Source organism: Acipenser ruthenus, chromosome 14, assembly GCF_902713425.1.
Source record: "Acipenser ruthenus chromosome 14, fAciRut3.2 maternal haplotype, whole genome shotgun sequence".
Taxonomy (NCBI): Eukaryota; Metazoa; Chordata; class Actinopteri; order Acipenseriformes; family Acipenseridae; genus Acipenser; species Acipenser ruthenus.
This window is the reverse complement of record NC_081202.1, coordinates 17,297,167-17,316,901: the sequence shown is the minus strand read 5'-3', so window position 1 is coordinate 17,316,901 and position 19,735 is coordinate 17,297,167. Positions and strand designations below refer to the sequence as shown.

General features: G+C 37.1%; 1 protein-coding gene across 4 annotated transcripts in view; it reads right to left on the bottom strand.

Moving 5' to 3' along the window:
* The window catches only part of LOC117420122 (USP6 N-terminal-like protein), a 59,313-nt gene that overhangs the window by 29,525 nt on the left and 10,053 nt on the right, over nucleotides 1-19,735 (bottom strand). The window contains exon 1 of one of the 4 annotated variants that reach the window (XM_058985982.1): nucleotides 16,630-16,765. The exons of 2 other annotated variants lie outside the window; for them this stretch is intronic. In XM_058985982.1, coding sequence (XP_058841965.1) covers nucleotides 16,630-16,702 — 73 coding nt within the window. In that variant the 5' untranslated portion in view covers nucleotides 16,703-16,765. Of the gene's footprint in view, nucleotides 1-8,977; nucleotides 9,123-16,629; nucleotides 16,766-19,735 lie in introns of those variants that run through there. One more of the 4 variants, XM_034033666.3, reaches the window with a different exon arrangement.

Below are 19,735 nucleotides of genomic sequence, written 5' to 3'. Positions count from 1 at the left end.
TTGTTTGATTAGACTTCTTTGTCAAAGGGCCACAGCCTACTTTTCAATAAAAAGTGTTAAACAGCACTTAAAAGAACACTTCAGTGTAGCGTGATATAATACCACTAGGGGCCTGTTGTTACCTACCATCCATCCATCCATCCATGTATGTACACTATGCAGAATCATATCACCCATTTCATTTCAGGTAGAATATATTCAGTTTATAGTAATAGCTATATTATAGAGCGGCTATAGCAGCTCTATAGTAAGAGTGGCTGACGGTTTCTTGTTTAAACCCGATTTTGAGGGTTATATTTTCTTGGCCATTTCAAAACCGATTGGGACACCATTTGGCATGCTTGGTGTCCATGTCAAGGATAATTTTTTTTGGTATAGATTGTGAAAATCCATTTGGTAGTTTTAAAGTTACAGAATGGGGTAAATTATTTTTTAAAAATTATTCAGACAATTTTATGCTCTCAAATAACTATAAAACGGCTGTGAGTTTAAATACCTACCTCCTTTGGTAGGCTGGTAGAACTCGTTAACGAGGAGTGCCTTTTTGTGGAACCAACAAAATCGATCAAGTAATTACACAGATATTCAGACTTTTCTTCGCGCATGCGTGGTTTGTTTTTTCCTAACTGAAAATACGCCTGCGCACTTCGGTCAAATGTCAGAACGTTCGGTCGCCCTTGTTGCTTGTTACGAATGAGCCAAGCCCACTGATCTATAACCGAGCCGAGGAGTGATCACGCAGTGAACTGTAAAGCTATGCAGTACCTCACTTCAATAAATACTCCAAACAAAACAATACCTACAAAAGTGTAATGATAATACTCCAAACAAACAAAATAATAACTACAAACATGTAATGCGCCCTTGTCGAGCCAAGGAGTGTTCACACAGTCAACTGTAGTAAAGCTACGAAGTACCTCATTTCAATAAATACTCCAAACAAACAAAATAATAGACAACATAGGTAGTCACCACCACTGGCTAGGTCAGTGGGATGCTGAGGACTCAAAATTTCTCTGAAACAGTCTAATACAGTAGATATCCTTTACAAGTTTTTTTTAGATTCACTGTCCTTTGTGATTAAAACCAAAACAACTGTAGTAATGACTGTTGACTGTGACATTTGTTTAATCTCTTAATTTTTGTGTAATTTCCAATACAAAGATAACCATTAATTATTTTTCATATTCACTATAAAAAATAAACAAGCAATAAACAAGGTCCTTCAACTCTTTCATGAACTTCACAGGTTCGACATTACAATTTTCCCTTTCCGGTCCGATGTCGGAGCCTGTCCGATATCATCAAAAAGAAGTAAAGCACAGGTCTCTAGTTTTTTTCTCCGGAAAAAGCAGAGAAAACCATTCAATGGCCAAGTGAGACCGATAGGATCCGAGAAAAGCCAGGAAAAAAAAGGGCGGATCTGAGCAATACACATAGCCCCGGCACCACATAGATAACACGGCCAGAAACAAACAAGATAGCTGCTTCCGCATCCAGGGCTCAAAGAATATCACAGACATTTGCAGAGCTTTTTGAGATGTTACAGTAATAAAACAATGATAGCATTATTGAGGAGTTTGGTGATAAAACAAGCGATCAGGAGATGATTTATCAGTATGCACGACTATGAAGAGGTATGTGAAAAATACAACAAACAAGGGGTGGGGCGGGGTTGGAGATGCAGTACTGAGTGTCCTGTTGATATGCAGTGCCTTTTAAACCTGTTTTACTGTGAAACAATACTTTTAAAACAGCGCGTCTAAAATAAACTGTGTGTGTGAAAATAAATTGGACCCGACGCGCCTGAGACGCGTTGAATAAATGGACCGCAAAGGGTTAAAATATTGTAATGACTGTACTATATTTTAAAGAATACAAAGCCAGCAGAAACATTAAATAAATTGTTAAAGCACACTGTTCAGAAAAAAAAAAAAAATGATGATAGTCTTTATTAGTATTAATAGTAATGTTGTAAGATTCTGTATTCTTTTGAAAAGTCTGTATAACCAGTAGAAAAATATTATTAGTGAATCTGTGTAAGGTCTGAAAAGAAAAGTTCCTTGTATCAAAAGGTCAGACTGACCTGCTGAAAGTTCCAAACCTCCCTTACCAGACAAAAGCATCTGTTTTAATTGGACTCAGAACCTCAAACATTCTGATCCAGTGAGAACAGAATGCCAAACTCTATGGAGCAGAGCACCTGCCAAGCAGGTGCCTAATTAAAATTAATCTCTTGCCGTCTGTGTATATCAATGGAGTAAAATAAAATTACAATTTCTAGAAGACTGCTTAATTGACGTATCTGAATTAGAAATACATGTTATAAAATCATTTAAAGATAAACTGTTATACAAATAAAATAATTATTGTGGAAAGAACATATTACAGGTAAAAATAAGAGAGTTCAGTACTAACTGATAATGTCAATACTGTAATAACTGTACTATGTTTTAAAAGAATATAAAACCAGTAGATATACTATTGCAGCAAATTATGAGCAGGATAACAGGATTTGAATTAAGAAAACTGAACAAGTGTTAATGTTAGAAAAAAAGCTGGTCTGTGTGCCTTTGTTATTAGAGTGCATATAACTTCTTGGAAGCTGGTCAGACTTAAACATAGGGCCTCCCCTATCTTTAAATTAATGGAGATCTATCACACGCGGAAGCCTGTAACCTTGGCAGAAACAAGCACCTCATTTAATTAACTGAAAATGAGTTCAGTTTTTAAAACTACACAGTCTTTTGTATTACAAAAGAAAAAGCAACTGATGGACAGCATTACATTTAAAACTAAAAATAAGTGTTGCAAGTTTTACTGGTAATAAACAGATTTATTTATTTATTTACTGGGAAACTGTATAGTTTAAAAGTGAAATAATTATATATATATATAAAAAAAAAGTCTGTCTCAGACACACAGTAGAATACAGAAAAAAGCTCTTTAAAATTTGCCTGTATGAGCAAAGCAGCATTAGACCTTCAGAGATAAGGATTAGTCTTTGGCACCTCCAAGCAGTGTTTGCTGTTGGCTATTAAAAGCAGAATTTGTCTTAGCTGTGTATCAATCTTGAATAATAACCAACAGAAGGTGCTTTAAGAAAGACAGGAGTGGGCTCCCGAGTGGCACATCCAGTAAAAGGCACTCTGCGTGGAGTCTAGGATGCGTCCTATAGCCTGGAGATCGCAGGTTCGAATCCAGGCAACATCATTGTCGACATTGACTGGGTTCCCAGGGGGCAGCTCACAATTGGCCGGGCGCTGCTCGGGTAGGAAGGGCTTAGGTCGGCAGGGCAATCCACGGTTCACCACGCACCAGCGACCCCTGTGGATGATAGGGCGCCTGCGGGTCTGCAGTGGAGCCATTCAGATCTATGTTGTCCTCCAGCACTATAGGTCTGATGGCTTCGCTATGGATCTACTGTGAAAAAAAAGACGGCTTGGCAGGGACATGTTTCGGAGGACTTGTGTGTCTGCCACCATTTCCCGAGTCGCCAGGGGGTTGCAGTGGTGAACTGGGATTAAAAATAACACAATTGGCAATTCTAAATTGGGCAGAAATGAGGTAAAAAATCATAGGCAACCTATGATTATGTACCTCATTATATTATAAGAAAATAATGAGAGCTCAGTTAGAAAAAAATAGGATGCAAGCTTTTTTCTTATCTGTAGAGATACCGGTCTGAGTCGTCTCTTGAATCCAACCAAAACATGACTTCATGCGGTGAATTTGGAAAAGCGCTTACAGTACAGTTTCATATTAATTAAAAAACTAACCCTGTCAGGTAAACAGGGTGTCTGAAACCTGCTTGCACATGGGATTTTTAGAAACAGAGAGAGAGGTCAAATGTAGTTTAAGAATTGAAAAAGCCAATATAAGACTGTTACATTTAACTGTTTTCTATAGCCTGGATTTAAATGAAAATAACTGGAAGTTTGTCATGAACTCTCTAAACAATCCTTATTCAATATTATTTTTTTAACACACATCAATACATGAAACAAATCCAACCTACTGAAAAGACTGTTTTGATGTTAAGATGCAGAACAGCAGTGTGGAGTAGTGGTTAGGGCTCTGGACTCTTGACCGGAGGATAGTGGGTTCAGTCTCAGGTGGGGGACATTGCTGCTGTACCTTTGAGCAAGGTACTTTACCTAGATTGCTCCAGTAAAAACCCAACTGCATAAATAGGTAATTGTATGCAAAAATAATGTGATATCTTGTAACAATTGTAAGTCGCCCTGGATAAGGGCGTCTGCTAAGAAATAAATAATAATAATAATAATAATAATAATAATAATAATAATAATAATAATAATAATAATAATAATAATAATAATAAGGAAATATACTTTAAACCCAGGTTGGAATAATTAAAGAGTAGGTATTCTATATTAAAACACATCTCTAAGTATTCTATGTATATTTTTTTCACTCGTATGCTGTTTTAAGGAACTCCATTGTACTGAAAAAATAACAGTTCAAAAGTTCACCTCACATGTTTTGGAAATTAGATCATATCCTATTAATTTTAAAGGAGTTACTGCCACTTTTTAAATATATTATTCACTTAAAAGATAAGGGTGTAAAAGCTACACTGCCATATAGTGGAAGGTAAGAACTATTTTGAATGTACATCTCATTTATATTGGTGCATTGCTATAAGGTATAGGAATTATGTTTTAGCTTTAGAGAGAATGATATATTGTATGTTTTAGGATTTAATCGGTGGGCGTTTGAGCTTTTTGCATGGCTAGCCTAAGGGCTAAGCATATGATAACCATACTTGTATTGCTGTATTGAAGTATCAATGCTGTTAAACCTGTAAAAGGCACTGGAAATGCCCAGATTGCCTATTAGCAGAGATCCAAAGTGGGTTGCAAGCACTCGATCCATTATTAAGCATTTAATAAACCAAAGGAGTACTAATACTGCTCTGATTCATTAAAACTTCAAATTGAATGAGTCTTTATGATTTTCTTGATTAGGTGTAGGCTACCACTGGACCTAAACAGAGTTGGAAGTATTTTCCCTGGAAAGCTAAAAAATAAATATATTTAAATGAAATGAACTATATTTTCCAGTCATGGAAAATACATGCACTACAGTATGCAAATTATTTTGTGTCCATTTTACAGTACTTCGGTAGTCTTAATTATAAATACATTTCTTGATCTGAAAGGCTTACTGTGCTTGGGCCAACTTCCACATTTCACTGTCCAACTTTAAAGAGGGGCTGCATTCACAGGCTACAGCTGTTAATAATCCTACCCTGCTGTCTTGACAGATGCTCAGCCCACAAAAACTGTACTTGGTAATCTCCTGGAAAATTAACAGTTGCAGGACTTGAGCAGAACTCTAGGTCAGCACCCATTTAATGAACTACTTTATTAAATACATGCAGTACGACAAACTGACATACAGAAGTTGTTGCAGTTTTGCTATCCATATTAAATATATTTTGTGAACAATTATTTCCCCATCCCTTGGGAAGAAGAAAATGGGGGAGACAATACAGATCAAAAAAAGATACAGAAATACAACATAATATCAAGACAAAAATAAGAATGTTACAACAAGATACAATAAACTATTAAAACTAAAATATCAAAGAAAGAAAATACCTTAATTGAATGAAAGTTATCCTAGGGGGAAATGCCATATTATGCACTTGATCTTACTCAAACAACCATGCCTCTATCGGCAGCAGTATGACATGTAGCCGAGTCGTAGACACAGGTTCGTGGTCCGAGATTAATATATTTTGGATCTGTGGACTTTACAAACTGCAAAATATTAGAGGATACTTATGCAATTACCTTGTAATGTTTATTTTAAAAAACAAGCAACATCAAAAGATAGTTCTGAGTTTGTGAGAAACCACAAAAATTTCACTTTAGCTTGGCTGTACAGTACATATTTCATTTGTAAGAACTGTCATATACTGTAGACTTTTGCTCCTGCATATCTGCAACTTTCAGTGCGGGAAAATCCCGCAGAGATATTTCAAGACACAAAGCTACTGTATTTTTCACCCAATTTAGAATGCCTGAAACTCTTCAATAATCTCTAAAGAAGTGGGTGTAAGTGCCAAAAGCACTATGAGCCACATTCTGAGTAGTTCTGGTTAAAATAAATAAATAAATAAAATAAATAAAAAAGTAGTGCTGGACATTAAGTGCCGCAAGACTTTATTCTCTTGTATGTGATTCTCGGCCGCTATCTTTAAAGCATTATAAAAACTCAGTACACTGCAGTATAAGTAAACAGTTTTGAAAAAAAAAAAAAATACAATATTAAGTCTATGTAGGAGTTGTTTTGCAACGGTGACTTTCGCGTTAACTCTTAAAACTCAGCCCCATTTATTTTGGGGCGCCAGCGCACCGAAGGTTACGCACATATTACTCAGGCACCATAAAAGCCACCTAGCTGGTTCATGGCTTGTTTAAAAAAGTACAGACTTGGGGCTTTCCAAATGACGTATTCGTGCGTGTACGCAGTGTAGGATATACTAGCCGGAACTACGACTGCCTGAAGTTAAGCCTCTCATCATGTGACAGAGTTCACAGCTTAGGTTTCGTTTTGAGCTAGGACTACATAAAAGAACAATAGGAAAATGATGTCACAAGTGGGCGGAGTTACTAAACAGTGGAGAATTTCTGGAGCCCGCAGAGCACTTTACAGTGCACTCGCAATGCTTTTAACGTATTCGCGCTTGCCCTGGCAAAACGTTTCTTGACATAATCAAGCATTAATTCGCATAAATAACGGTCAGTCACTTTATATTACCGATATTTTGTATTGTTATTAAAAAAATACCGGTATATCCTGGCGCTGCAACACAGCACCACCGCAATGTATTCAGTACTGAGTGGGCTCCACAAATGGTGGATTTTTTTTTGTTTTTGTTTTACATATATTCTTATCTCTACCACATACAATGCCTGATCCTGTTGCAACTTACATAATATGAAATGAAATTGTGGCCTTTCATGTGATATGTTACATGCAGGCAGTACAAACTATCCAGTAGTTAAACATATATAAATTAAAACAGTGATAAAAACAGGCGGAAATAGGGCTGAGTGTAAAGAGTTAAAAAAAGAAAGAAATAGGAGCACTGGTTTAAAAGAAAAGCACCTTTTTCTTCTGCTGCAGCAAAAACTTCACGTCAGGCAATGGAAAAAGCAATGGAGAGTGCTCTGTCTCACAGTGATGAACAGCTGTTAGGTCTCCTGACAGCAGCTTATTTTAAAGCAACACCAGTGTGAATGATGATACAATAAAATATATAGTTTTTTTTTTTTTTAATGCAAAAGTGCCTTTTTTTTGCCATTCCCCCCTAAAATTTTGGAATCCCCCCATTGGCTGCAGCATATGAAATTCAAGCCCTGGTATATACAGTACGTAGTATTTGCAAAAAAAAAAAAAAATGTTATGTACCTGTTCTTCCTTTTCATATTGTTTTTTGTACTACGTGCAGACATACTGAGTTAGGTCATGTGACTTTACTCAGTACTGAAACTCAACATGGCAACTGTAAAAACAGCAAAACAGCCAGCTAAGTAATTTGCTGACAAATTGTTTATGAGTGTGGTGGGATACTATTCTGCTAATAATGCTGTCATTCAATTGATTCTGTACAAGCAGATACCATTAAAGACCATATTGTCAGTCGTAAACATGTCGAGAACAAGAAATAAAAAAAAAAGACAGTAAAGGATTGCAAAGGAGGGAGTGCTGCAAATCGCCAGCTCAGTAGTCTCTGCATCCGAGCGCTTAATCGAAGATTTTCTTTACCCTGTGTATACAGGTGCAGGCCCAGTTTCATATTCAATTTTTAAAACAAAATGAGTTATAATTTGTGCTATTGTACTAAAAAGCCCTTGTTAATTTAATTATTTTAACTATCAGTTATGTATTTTGAAATGCCATGTATACTTAATAAATAGGTACAAAATAAATAAATAAATAAATAAAAGATCCTGGAATTCATCATTTTGACAAATGGAATATGCTATTTAGTAGCCCTACATCATTATCTGCATTTGAAACCCTCCATATCCAGAATGCTGATAACATACAGTACAGACAGAGAAGGACCTCCACTATATCCCTGTATACAGTATGGGGATAATAAAGTACCCTAGGAGGCTAAAAACAACACGTTACCTCCAAGCACATTTTTAAAACATCATAGTAGCAGAAAAACAAAACAAACAAAAAAATGATTCTGTAGCACAAATCTACAAACCAGTGTTAATACTGGGACATCTGGTGGCACCCTGTCACATATTATCTAAAGAATAAAGTTTTGCAATTTTTGAAACATTAATATCAAACAAGTCATAATTTGCATAGGTGCTTTTCTACAGGGTATAAAATTTGCCTTGTGCTAGAAAAAACACATTCAGTATCGCTGTTTCATTTCCTCTGCGGGTCCAGTGGTGCAGAGAAAGAATGCAATTAAAATCAATTAACATAATTTATCTTCCTTTCCCCTCCCTTCACTGTCCTTCACATATTATGCCAAAATGTTTGCATAGCTCATTCGATCTGCAGCAGTCTTTTTCTTCCTTTTATGGTGTAGAGTGTGTTATTCCAGATAATAAACTCTTTCTTAATAACTCACGGAACTGAACATACCAGTTAGTTTACTAGGTTACTAGATTCAGCAGAACAATTTAATATTAAACATAAGTAGTATTTTTTTTACTAAACATATATTCAACAGGATAAAACATTAGCCTCTACAGTTAAAACGGGTGCAGTATTTAACTGCCAACCACAGCAACTGCTAGTTTACAGAAGAAAACCACACCAAGAACATGTAAGAAGACAGATGTCTTACAGTACATTGGTAGACCTCAGCATGTTAGAGAGTACTTGCTGAAGCTGTACATATTCAGTTAAACTGTCCAGAGCCAAGCCCAAATAGGAACAAAATCAGCTTAACAGAATAAAATCTTTTTACCCCTCTTTAAGCTTTCCAGGCGCTCCTCAAATCGATTCTGAACTTTAGTCCGCATTGATAATAAACTTAACCCATTCCAAATTAAAAGCAGTGATTCAGAAAACAAACTCTCTAAACCAATTCTAGTCAGTGCTGAACCTCATGCCAGGGTTCTTATCAAACTGCTGTGCTGAAAAGTGAAAAACAAGACGTTTGGAGGAGGATGTACAAAGAAGATATTTGTTTGTAGAAACAAGACCTTCAGACCACTCCCTGCCAATCCTACACTCAACATTCCAGACCAATAATAAAAAGGGCTCTATTGAAACAATTCCAAAATATATGCTTTGAGTGATGATGATGGTATACAACAGCATGCATGACCTTGGAATGTTTTTATTTGTTCCATTTTTTTGGTGGAAAACAGTACTTCAAGCAGCAGAAGTTGCACAAAATAATTTAATTGTTTGGTTGGTCTGCAAATTATGGAAATAAAATAAATCATACATTCCCTTTCTTGCTTGAAAGCGTCTGGGACACTGAAATGGTCAGGCTTTAGGTACTCCTTCTTTGTTATAACTGTGGTAGAACATGAAGTGGGTTGCTAGAAAGCAACAGAGAAACTCCCACAATCTTGACTTGTGATCATCTGGTGCAGGTAAAGTGATAATCCAGAGAATTTAAGTTATTGTTATGGTATTGATTTGTTTAGCTTTAAAAAGAAAGTCTCCCAAATGGTCTTGAAATTTACCCTCAGTGAAACCAAAGGGTGTTATTTAATAGCAATCTTTTGAAGAACCAGATTACACTAACAAGTAGGTGAGTAAGTTGAGAAATCCAGTGTGAACAATTATGAAAATATCACTGTATAATATTTTACATTTCAAATTCCAGTTTTTCCTTCTGCAAGCACTGAACAATAAAACAAGACTGACAGCTAAGACTTTAATTAAAAAAAGGAAATAGTCTTAGTCCAACAAATTCTAATAATTTGAATATATTTAAGGGTTAGCTGGGGTTTGAAAATGTTTTCAGTTCACAGTTTGACTTGAAATGTGGAAGTAATGATTCTCCAAAAAGCCAAAATTGTATTTATTTGCCTACATTTGTGTTAATTTATTTTGTTATGGGCGTCTCACAATGTTCTCTTATCAAAAGACTGCAAGAGAAACACCTGTATGTATTTTATAGAAATAGCGCTGGCTGCCTATTTCCAGTGCCATCTGGACAAGTTTTGGGCGCTCAGTCGAGCATCAAGGACATTTCTGTGAACGTGTGGGTGGTAGTTAGTTGAATTTAAATGCCACCTTCTATCAACTACTGCACTAAATTCATTACAGAATAACTGTATTTGTGAATCAAGTATTTGTGAATCAAGTTTTTTCCTCCTTTTTCTAAAAAGACACAATACAGGGAATGTGCTATTTAAAGTCAATATCCCTACTATACCCGTGAAGAATGAAAGACACAAATTTATTAACCTCTCTGATCCTCAAAATCACACACAAAAATCTCTCCAACGTGCCATAGTCCATCACCAGTTTTAACTTCTTACCACGATCAAGTGTAGAACCAGATCCATGTTTCGGGGATGACGTGCTAGGGTACTGGCTGACAAAACTGTCTGGAACACTTTGGTAAGATAGGATTTTGAAGTTACGATGTACTGTATATAGTATGGTTGGAAAAAGCAACATATACTTTTCAGCAGGTGGTTGACAAGATGAAAAGTAAATTCCTATGTATATTATATATATATATAGCCTGGCTAAACGACGGTCGGGTCGAGTTCAGTTCGAAGTGACAGGCAAGCAAACCAAGTGCGAGAAGGATAGCGGCTCAGGTGAGGGGAAGAGGGAATGGGCTCGCCCCAGGTTCAGCTGCCAGAACGGGGCTGAAGCGAAGCTGAAGCGTCTCGTCTCCCGAAGAAAGCTGCAGCTCCTCTTGCAGCAAAGATAACCATGTAATAGGCCTAATATTTATTTAGTTATAAAACAAATGCTGAATAAGATGTCTGTGTGTTATAAAGTGCCAGTGCAGCTTTTCTTCAGTTCAGATACTGTCTCAAAAGGGAGACAAAAACGGAAGTTAGACTGAGAAGTTGTTTACAGTTTGAACAACCGGTACTGTATTTACTGTAGAAATATTGCATGAACCACTACTATAGGGAATTGGAGGACATGCGTAGTCTCGTTATATCCAAGGCACGTTATAATAGAGAGCCTTATAGCGAGGGAGCACTGTATAAACACACACATACATACAAATATATTACTGAATTTAAAGATATGGACGCCCCCACAGCCGCCTTCTTTGGCCTAGAGACAGCGGAGCGTAAGGTTATGTACTATCTGAGACTGCCCAGGGGGACAGAGGTCTCCAGCTCAGGTGTGTTGCAGTGAGCTTTTATACTGATCTCTACAAAGCTCAGGGCTGCGACCCAGGACAGATGAAGCGGCTTCTCCAGGGTTTCCCCAGCCTGGACAAGGAAGACAGCAGTGGACTGGACACTCTGCTGGTCTTCCCAGAGCTCAGTGCGGCCATGGCGCAGCTCTCCAAAGGGAAGGCTCCTGGACTGGATGGACTGCCTGCAGAATTTTATAAAAGACTCTGGAGCTGTGTTGGTGAGGACCTGTACCAGGTCCTGCAGGAATGTGTTTGGGATGGAGAGCTGCCGCAGGGCAGTGATAACACTGTTACCCAAGAAAGGAGACCTCTGTAACATCAAGAACTGGTGTCCTGTCTCTTTGCTCCGCACCGATTACAAATTGCTTTCCAAGGCTCTCGCTAATCGTTTAAAGACCAGCATTGGATCAGTGGTGCACACAGACCAGTCGTACCGTGTGCTTGAGAGATCCATTTCTGAGAATTTGTTTTTATTAAGAGACCTTATTAATGTGTCAAGTTTTTTAAGTTGATTTTGGTTTGGTTTCGCTTGACCAGGAAAAAGCTTTTGATAGATATCCCTCCTCCATTACTGCCTTCAGCTTTGAGCTAGATTAGAACTGGGGTCAAACTTAAGAATTTATTTTGGGAATGAGCAGTTCATGCAGCAGAAATGGGAGGGGCTGCTGGACAAGGTGAAGGGGAGGCTGCAGAGCTGGTAGTGGCTCCTCTCACGGCTCTCCTTCAGGGGCAGGGTCCTTATCATTAACAATCTAGTTGCCTCCATGCTCTGGCATAGGTTGATGTGCTTGGACCCTCCCCTGGGTTTGTTAAAAGAGATACAGAAATGTTTGGTACAGTTTTTCTGGAACGGGCATCATTGGCTGCGCCTGGCTCTCCTGTATCTCTCCCGTGATGAGTGAGGGCAGGGGTTCATTGATATCCCCAACAGGATGGCAGCATTTAGACTGCAGGCTGCAGAGAGGCTGCTGTACGCCCCACAACTGAACTGAAGAGACCTGGCCTTCTGTTTACTGCAGAGGGCAGGGAGGCTGGGTTTCGATAGGCAGTTATTTCTAATATTGCCTGATCGTTTTAATGGTGCAGGGTTGGAGGGTTTTTATAAGAATATGATGAACGCATGGAGACTTCTAAAAATCACGAGATCGGAAGAATCACAGCACACAATGCAAACACACAACCACACACCCACATTTCTCTGGCAGGGAGAGAAATTAACCCTATCCCTGCCAAACACCAACACATTCTTTACAGGCAGGAATTTGCCCTGCCACAATTTAATTTCACACTTGCCCACTCTCAACAGCTGGTCTAAACAGATAACCAAAAAAAAAAAAAAAAAAAACATGGGAGGATAGGTGGCAGAGACGCATCATCTAGACATGTGGCCACAGGGAGTCCTGCCAGTGTTTTCACATTTGTTTTCTTTTTGCAGCATATTACCTGAACCACTGTTTCTCAAAATCAAACATGGAGAAGAGTTATATGCATGTATAAAATGAACAAATAAATTCCGATTGAGTGCAAGGAAATTAGAAAATACTTTCAGGTGACTGTACAGTATAAAGTATTTGTTATGAAATTATTTTCCACATAGTGCAGATGAATCTTAATGTTTATGGTTTGGCAGTGGGTATGTACATTACTTACAGGGGTAAAACTGCCATTTTTAAAAGACACTTGTAACTTGTTGTATAAAATATTGTGCCTGACGGATTCATTTGTCATGCATTGTGGAACAACCACTGCATATCCCTGTTGGCGGTCTGTAAATCTGTCCCCAATTTAAAATGCAATCCAGTTCGATCGGTAATCATGCAAACCTTCAAGAATTCAGTTCAGTCCACAACATGCCACAACTACAGTTTCCTACTTTCTCCTGTGTTAAGACCTTTGCAGTCGCCATTGGCTATGTATTTGTTAATGTCTTTGGATAGCCACCATCGGCTATGTTTGATTCCATGCTATGCCTCTCTTCTTAGCTGTGTAACTATAGCAATCTATTCTCAAACTGCACCACACTTCACATACAGACAGCCAAGCCCTGTGAGACCCAGACAGACTTGTCTGTTTACTTACACTGATTGATTGAGAGGTGGTTTGCTTTTATTGCATCCATCATTATGTCTGTAAACACCTTTGAAGTGAGAGGTGTTCGCCTGCACACTGCCTTTTTTTTTTTTGACCCGACAAATCAAAGTTTCTATTTCCATTTTTTATTTCAAAAGGACTGCGAAAACATCTAATACCCCTTCTGAACCTCCACACATTTTGCGAAGCAACATGTACTACTACCATAGTGAAATTCTATTCATTCATTTTGCTTTAGTGTGGAATTTATTCAGCGCGTCTCAGGCGCGTCAGGTCCAATTTATTTTCACACGCGCAGTTTACTTTAGACGCGCTGTATAAAAGTATTTTTTTTCACAGTAAACAGGTTTAACCCTTTGCGGTCCTATGTCGGACCTGGTCCGACATTGCAATTTTCCCTTTCTGGTCCAATGTTGGACCCTGTCCGAAATCAACAAAAAGACGTAAAAAACAGGACTCTAGTTGTTTTTTCTCCGGAAAAAGCCGAGAAAACCATTCAATGGCCGAGTGAGACGGATAGGAGCCGAGAGAAGCCGAAAAAAAGGGGGCGTATCTCATGAATACAGATAGCATTTGGATCGCATTATTGAGGAGTTTGGTGATAAAACGAGTGATCAGGAGAGGATTTATCGGTATGCACTACTATGAAGAGGTATGTGAAATATACAGCGAACAAGGGGTGGGGCGGGGCTGGAGATGCAGTACTCAGTGTCCTGTTGATATGAACCTTTTAAATCTGGTTCCAGGTGATCAGCGTGCATGTGCCAAGACAACAAAGGCTATAAATATGAGCAGCACGACTTCGTCTCTTCTCAGTCTTGCATGGTGTGTTACTTTGCGGAAAGTCAGAAAACGTTTAAGCTGTTTAAATATTATATTTATGAATACTCGAGCAGCAGAATTCTAGGTCATGTTTTGTAGCCAGGTCGTAGGCTTCTTTTATCTGCTGTTGCCACTTAACATAATTGGCTACCAGTATTTGTGTTTTGAAGCCAAAAATAATTAAATGGGTAGGCAAGGTGATCTTCCAAAGAGCGAACAGAAAGCAGAAATCCCTGTACCGTGCAGCATTAAGCACAGAGTGCTTTGTATAAGTTTTTAAAAATGATTCAGGGGCAACTTAAAATTTAAATAAAAACACATTTAAATTTGAGTACATTTGGTGTGTTTTAGTTTTTTAATCTTTTTTTTTGGGGGGGGGGGGGGTAGGTAGGTAGGTATATTGCCAGGTTTTAATATTTTAAGTTCATCAAAAAAAGAAGACAAATACAGTAGAATTTGCTAATAATCTTGCTACAATAGAGGAAGTACAGAAACTGCAGATCAGAAGGTTGGGCCCCAGCAGACCTCCAATAAAATTAGTGCAGGTGAATAGTGACAAAGGATGGGACCCCATCCCCTGGACCAAACCCCCCCGGACCCCACACCCTCACCTGCATCTGAGGTGTGAACACCCAAATATTTTGGACACCAGCCGCCACTGTGCTATGATTTACAGTATATTTATTCTTTGTACTTCCAGTATTATGGACGGACATATAATGTAAATGTAGATCAAATTATTTATTTATGCATCTAAATCTATGTTATAATAACTATGTAAAAGGTGTGACACCATTTTTTATATACAAGCCAGTTTTTATTTATTCTTTTAGATCTCTAATATAATAACTAGCATGGTGTTTGCAAAGGTTGAGGATGTGCTACTGAATTCACAATCCTGGGCAGGTGTATGACCAACCAACCCATTACTGAATATTCTACTGTATATTCTGTAGAACCAGCAGTGGTCTTGAGGTATCTGGAGACTGGAGACTGAGATAATGAGGGGTTATGCCACAGTTGCACATAACAAGTACAGGGCATTAAAAACACAAACTGGGTAAAATGCAGGCAGATCCTTGACATTCCTATATATATGCAAAAACTATAGTTTGATGTACAAACTTGTGGCAGTTTTATACATAAGAAACAGTATATATATATATGTTTTGTATGCATAAAAACGTAGGAGTTTGTTCTGGCAATTCTCTAGGACTAAGCAACAAGCACTTTAGCAGTGCAATTCACATAACATTACCAGCAGAGGATTGTGTGAATCCTTTATTAACCACCCACATACACAACCTCACTTCCCACTTTGGTTAACACTAAACATCATGTTTTTGGTTAAAAAGGATATCAAATATGTAAATTAAAATGAGCACTTTCACATTTGTTTATATCAAACAAAAAGTTAAATTTATCAAAACCATAATGTTCTGAATAAATACCAGAGAGAAGTCACAGAAAGGGCATTCAGTACAGTGGGTCCTTTGGGCTACCTATCCTGCCAGTTCCACACCAAAGCACACACTAAATCTGCTCCAAATTATTCTCTCACAAAATGTAAATTTAATTCCTGCTCTTTGTCCACTAAAAAAACGCAAAGGTCTGAAACAAGATGGAACAGTGTTCCACCTGATGCAGAGACAAGTACACAGACTTTAGATCCAAAAGGTCAACCATTACTACTTAGGAATGACTTAGAAAGGCACAAAATGAGAACACAGATGTATGTTCCGACAGGGTGCCCAGGCAGTAAATGGAATGAGATTTATCCACTTCAAGCAGCTATCATACGTAGCAGATTAACCACAGTACAGTAAATAAAACAGCACACATTGTTTCATCAGCAACCTTTACATTTTTAACTATACTTAACCCTCTGCTGCAAACATTCTCAATAATAAATCTATGTCGAGAAAAGTGTACATTCCTTCAATTCCAGCCTATACAGAAGTAATACTTTTAGTCATTAATCTCGGTGCTGGAATATTAATGATATTATAATAAAGACTACCAGGGCTATGAATCCCAGAAGAAGATAATATCTTTTTTTTTTCACATCTTTCAGTGCTTTGAACTCACTAATTATAAAAGTCTCTATCCATTCTATGTTAGTTAGAACCCATTTTCTGTAAAAATATAAATAAATAAATAACAAACAAAAACATTTCCCTAAATCTCTTTTTTCTTTTTATTTCAACAAGACAAAATTGAAAAAAAGCACTTAACGAAGACATTTCACCTTAATTGCTTTGCTTTTTGTCAAGTTGTGAAATTGACCAGCATGCATTTGAACAATACTTTCTTGTAAAAGCACACTATATTTTAGTTTTGCTTGCAGTCCCTACCTCTCTTTCCAGAAGCTGCCCTCCGTCTCGATGGTGACACTAGTTCCCTGACAATCTGGAAGACTTGCATCATTGCTGGGTTCCAGGACAGCTGGGGCCAGCTGCTGTGCTGGAATTCCAACAGGTTTCATCCCTCCACTGACTCCTTTCTGCCAAGAGCAACATCTTTGAGCTACATGCAGAGCACACAGCAGCGCCTGAGCAGCACTAGCTCCAATACTGTATTCTCTACATCAATTCCTCTTCACTTACACAACAACATTTTGCAGCAGTCCTCAACCACAATAATTGGAACAGACTGCATGTCAATGGACGGTGCAAACAATGCATTTCTTTTGGATCCAGCACACAGGATAATAATAATAATAATAATAATAATAATAATAATAATAAAAAAGCACAACTGGCAATCCTAGCTGAATTGTCAATCATTAAATATGTACTTATTCCGAGAAAGGTAAGTCACTGCAGGCACTTTAGCATTGCATAATTTTGCATTCCAGAGGTAGGATGAAGTTGTTTCTATAGTATCATGCCCACAAGCAAAACAAGACAGAGATGTAAAGACACTATGCACTATATGAACAAGCAGTTATACAAAGAGGTGTATGGCACATACCTTTAGTACTAAGAAGCAGGACACTTATTGAGATAGAACTGTTTTTAAAGACCAGTGGTCAAGAAGAATCAAGTAGCTTGCTTCCAACACACTCATCTTCAACTTCAGTAAGCAAATCCTACAGTACCTCACCGACAAAGTCCCTTCCCCCTTTTATTCATGCTTCCTCTGATTATCCAGTACATGATTTGAATTCTTATTCCTAACATGAAATGCAAGAAACCCAGAGAACAGCTTACAACCTACTACATAAGGGCACTGTGAGTTAAGCACGGCATCTGCTTAAACGATGATGCACATCATCTACTACTGTCAGCTACAGGTAATGTCTCTCTTAGTCACTAACATCAATTTCAAACATGGTACGGTACAAAAAATAGCATATCTCTGCAAGTAAAATGAAAATATGTATGTTAAACTGGAAACCTAACTCTTCCCTTCCTAAAGATCAGAAATAATCTTAATTTGCTACCTAAGAAAATACAATTAATGTATTTATTTATTAATAAGGTTTTCCTGCATTATCATCTTACAAGAAGCGAGTAATTTAATTTTACTGCATGTGTAACATTTCAATTTCCTCTTTGATGCTAGAATAGTAACAATATAAGGACAACTTAAGAGAGGCGGGTACAATATAATGTCTTTGCCACCTTAAAGGCTATTTAATACCAACCTCCGTCTTTGTTTCATTTAATATGCTACTTTACAATTAAATGCACAATTTGCTAAAGCTGCAAATATTTGCTCTATGAGCTACAAATAGACATATGCATAAACATTGACAGGTCTGTAAGAAATTATGTTTAATTGTTTAATAAATCATACTATTTAACAGCATGTAATTGTTCTTGCCTTAAGAAAAAAAGACAGGTACTTAGTAAATTCTTGCTGTTGGCTCAATACACTGGCCAAGGAGAATGGAACTCTGGCCGGGATCTAAAATTAGCCTAGATGTGAGGGTGGATATTAACCCTTTCCCTCCACTGGCTTTTGCCAACAGCTTGGTCCTTTTGTTGCAGGATCACTCCATAATGCTTTGGTCAAGCTGAACAACAGACAAGCTACAGTAATTACATCTAAGAAGTTTAAAAACAAAACTAGAGATGAACAGGTTTCGACTTTTCACGCCACACAAAAACATATTTCTCTCTTTAATGAACTAATACTTTTTTCAAGGCGAAACCCAATGAGATTGACAGGAGTGCAAGACTGATTCTCTAGAACGAGGACATCATCACATTTAATTTTTTCAAGCACCTATCTAAAGATTGATGAAGATTATAACCAGACACTGCCGCAGCATGTGGCCTTGGAACTATTTTGCTGCTTTGCAGTCTGAAAACCTTCATGTTCACTGGCTTTCTGCCCTTCTGTGGTGAGGTCTTGGGCAAATGCTGCCCATTATAATGTGACAATGACATTCTTTTCACAATAAAAATAAATATTTACAACAGCTGCATTTGAAGGATTGCTTTTCTTATATTAAGCTCAGCTTAGCATCGTGATGTTCTAGTATGCACTCCAGTCATTCATTCTGTCATTGGATTTGAGCGAGTGCATGAATGTCCAAGTTTCCACTAATTTTAGATTTGCATGTTGTGGTTTTCCCAAAATCAATGGACTCTTAAAATGACAAAGTCACACCAAAAAAATCCATCCATTTCCACCTCTACCCTTTCTCTGTGCAGTTACACATAAAAACATTTGAGTAAGTTGAGTTTATTTGCATCTCTTTTTTTCAAAAGAATTGACCATTTTCAATTAACTAAAAAGGGATTTATTAATTATTTTAGGAAACAGACTAGACTGGCATCATTAATTCTGAAAGCTGAACACTGTGAAGTGTATTAGCTATTTCAGGATTCATGGTGATAATTAATGCACATTTCCTGTTGAATACATAGAGAATTCGTTGTGTGTGTTCTGTGCTTTCTTTATTTCTTCAAGCTTTTATAATCATTAGCTTGACCAGTTAACCATTGATAAACATAAAAAGAAATGCACACACAACTAAACTATATAGATATATATATATATATATATATATATATATATATATATAGATATATAGATATATATATATATATATATATATATATATATATAGATATATATATATAGATATACAGATATATATATAGATAGATATATAGATATATATAGATATATATATAGATATATATATATATATATAGATATATATATATATAGATATATATATATATATATATATATAGATATATATATATATATATATAGATATATATATCTATATATATAGATATATATATATATAGATATATATATAGATATCTATATATATAGATATATATATAGATATATATATAGATATCTATCTATCTATCTATCTATATATATATATATATAAAATCTATATAGCACTGGTGCTTGGGTCGTCCTCGGATCCAGTAAATGTAAATACCAGTGCTGGTCCCCGCAACCATTACCTCGTGTTGCAAAGTA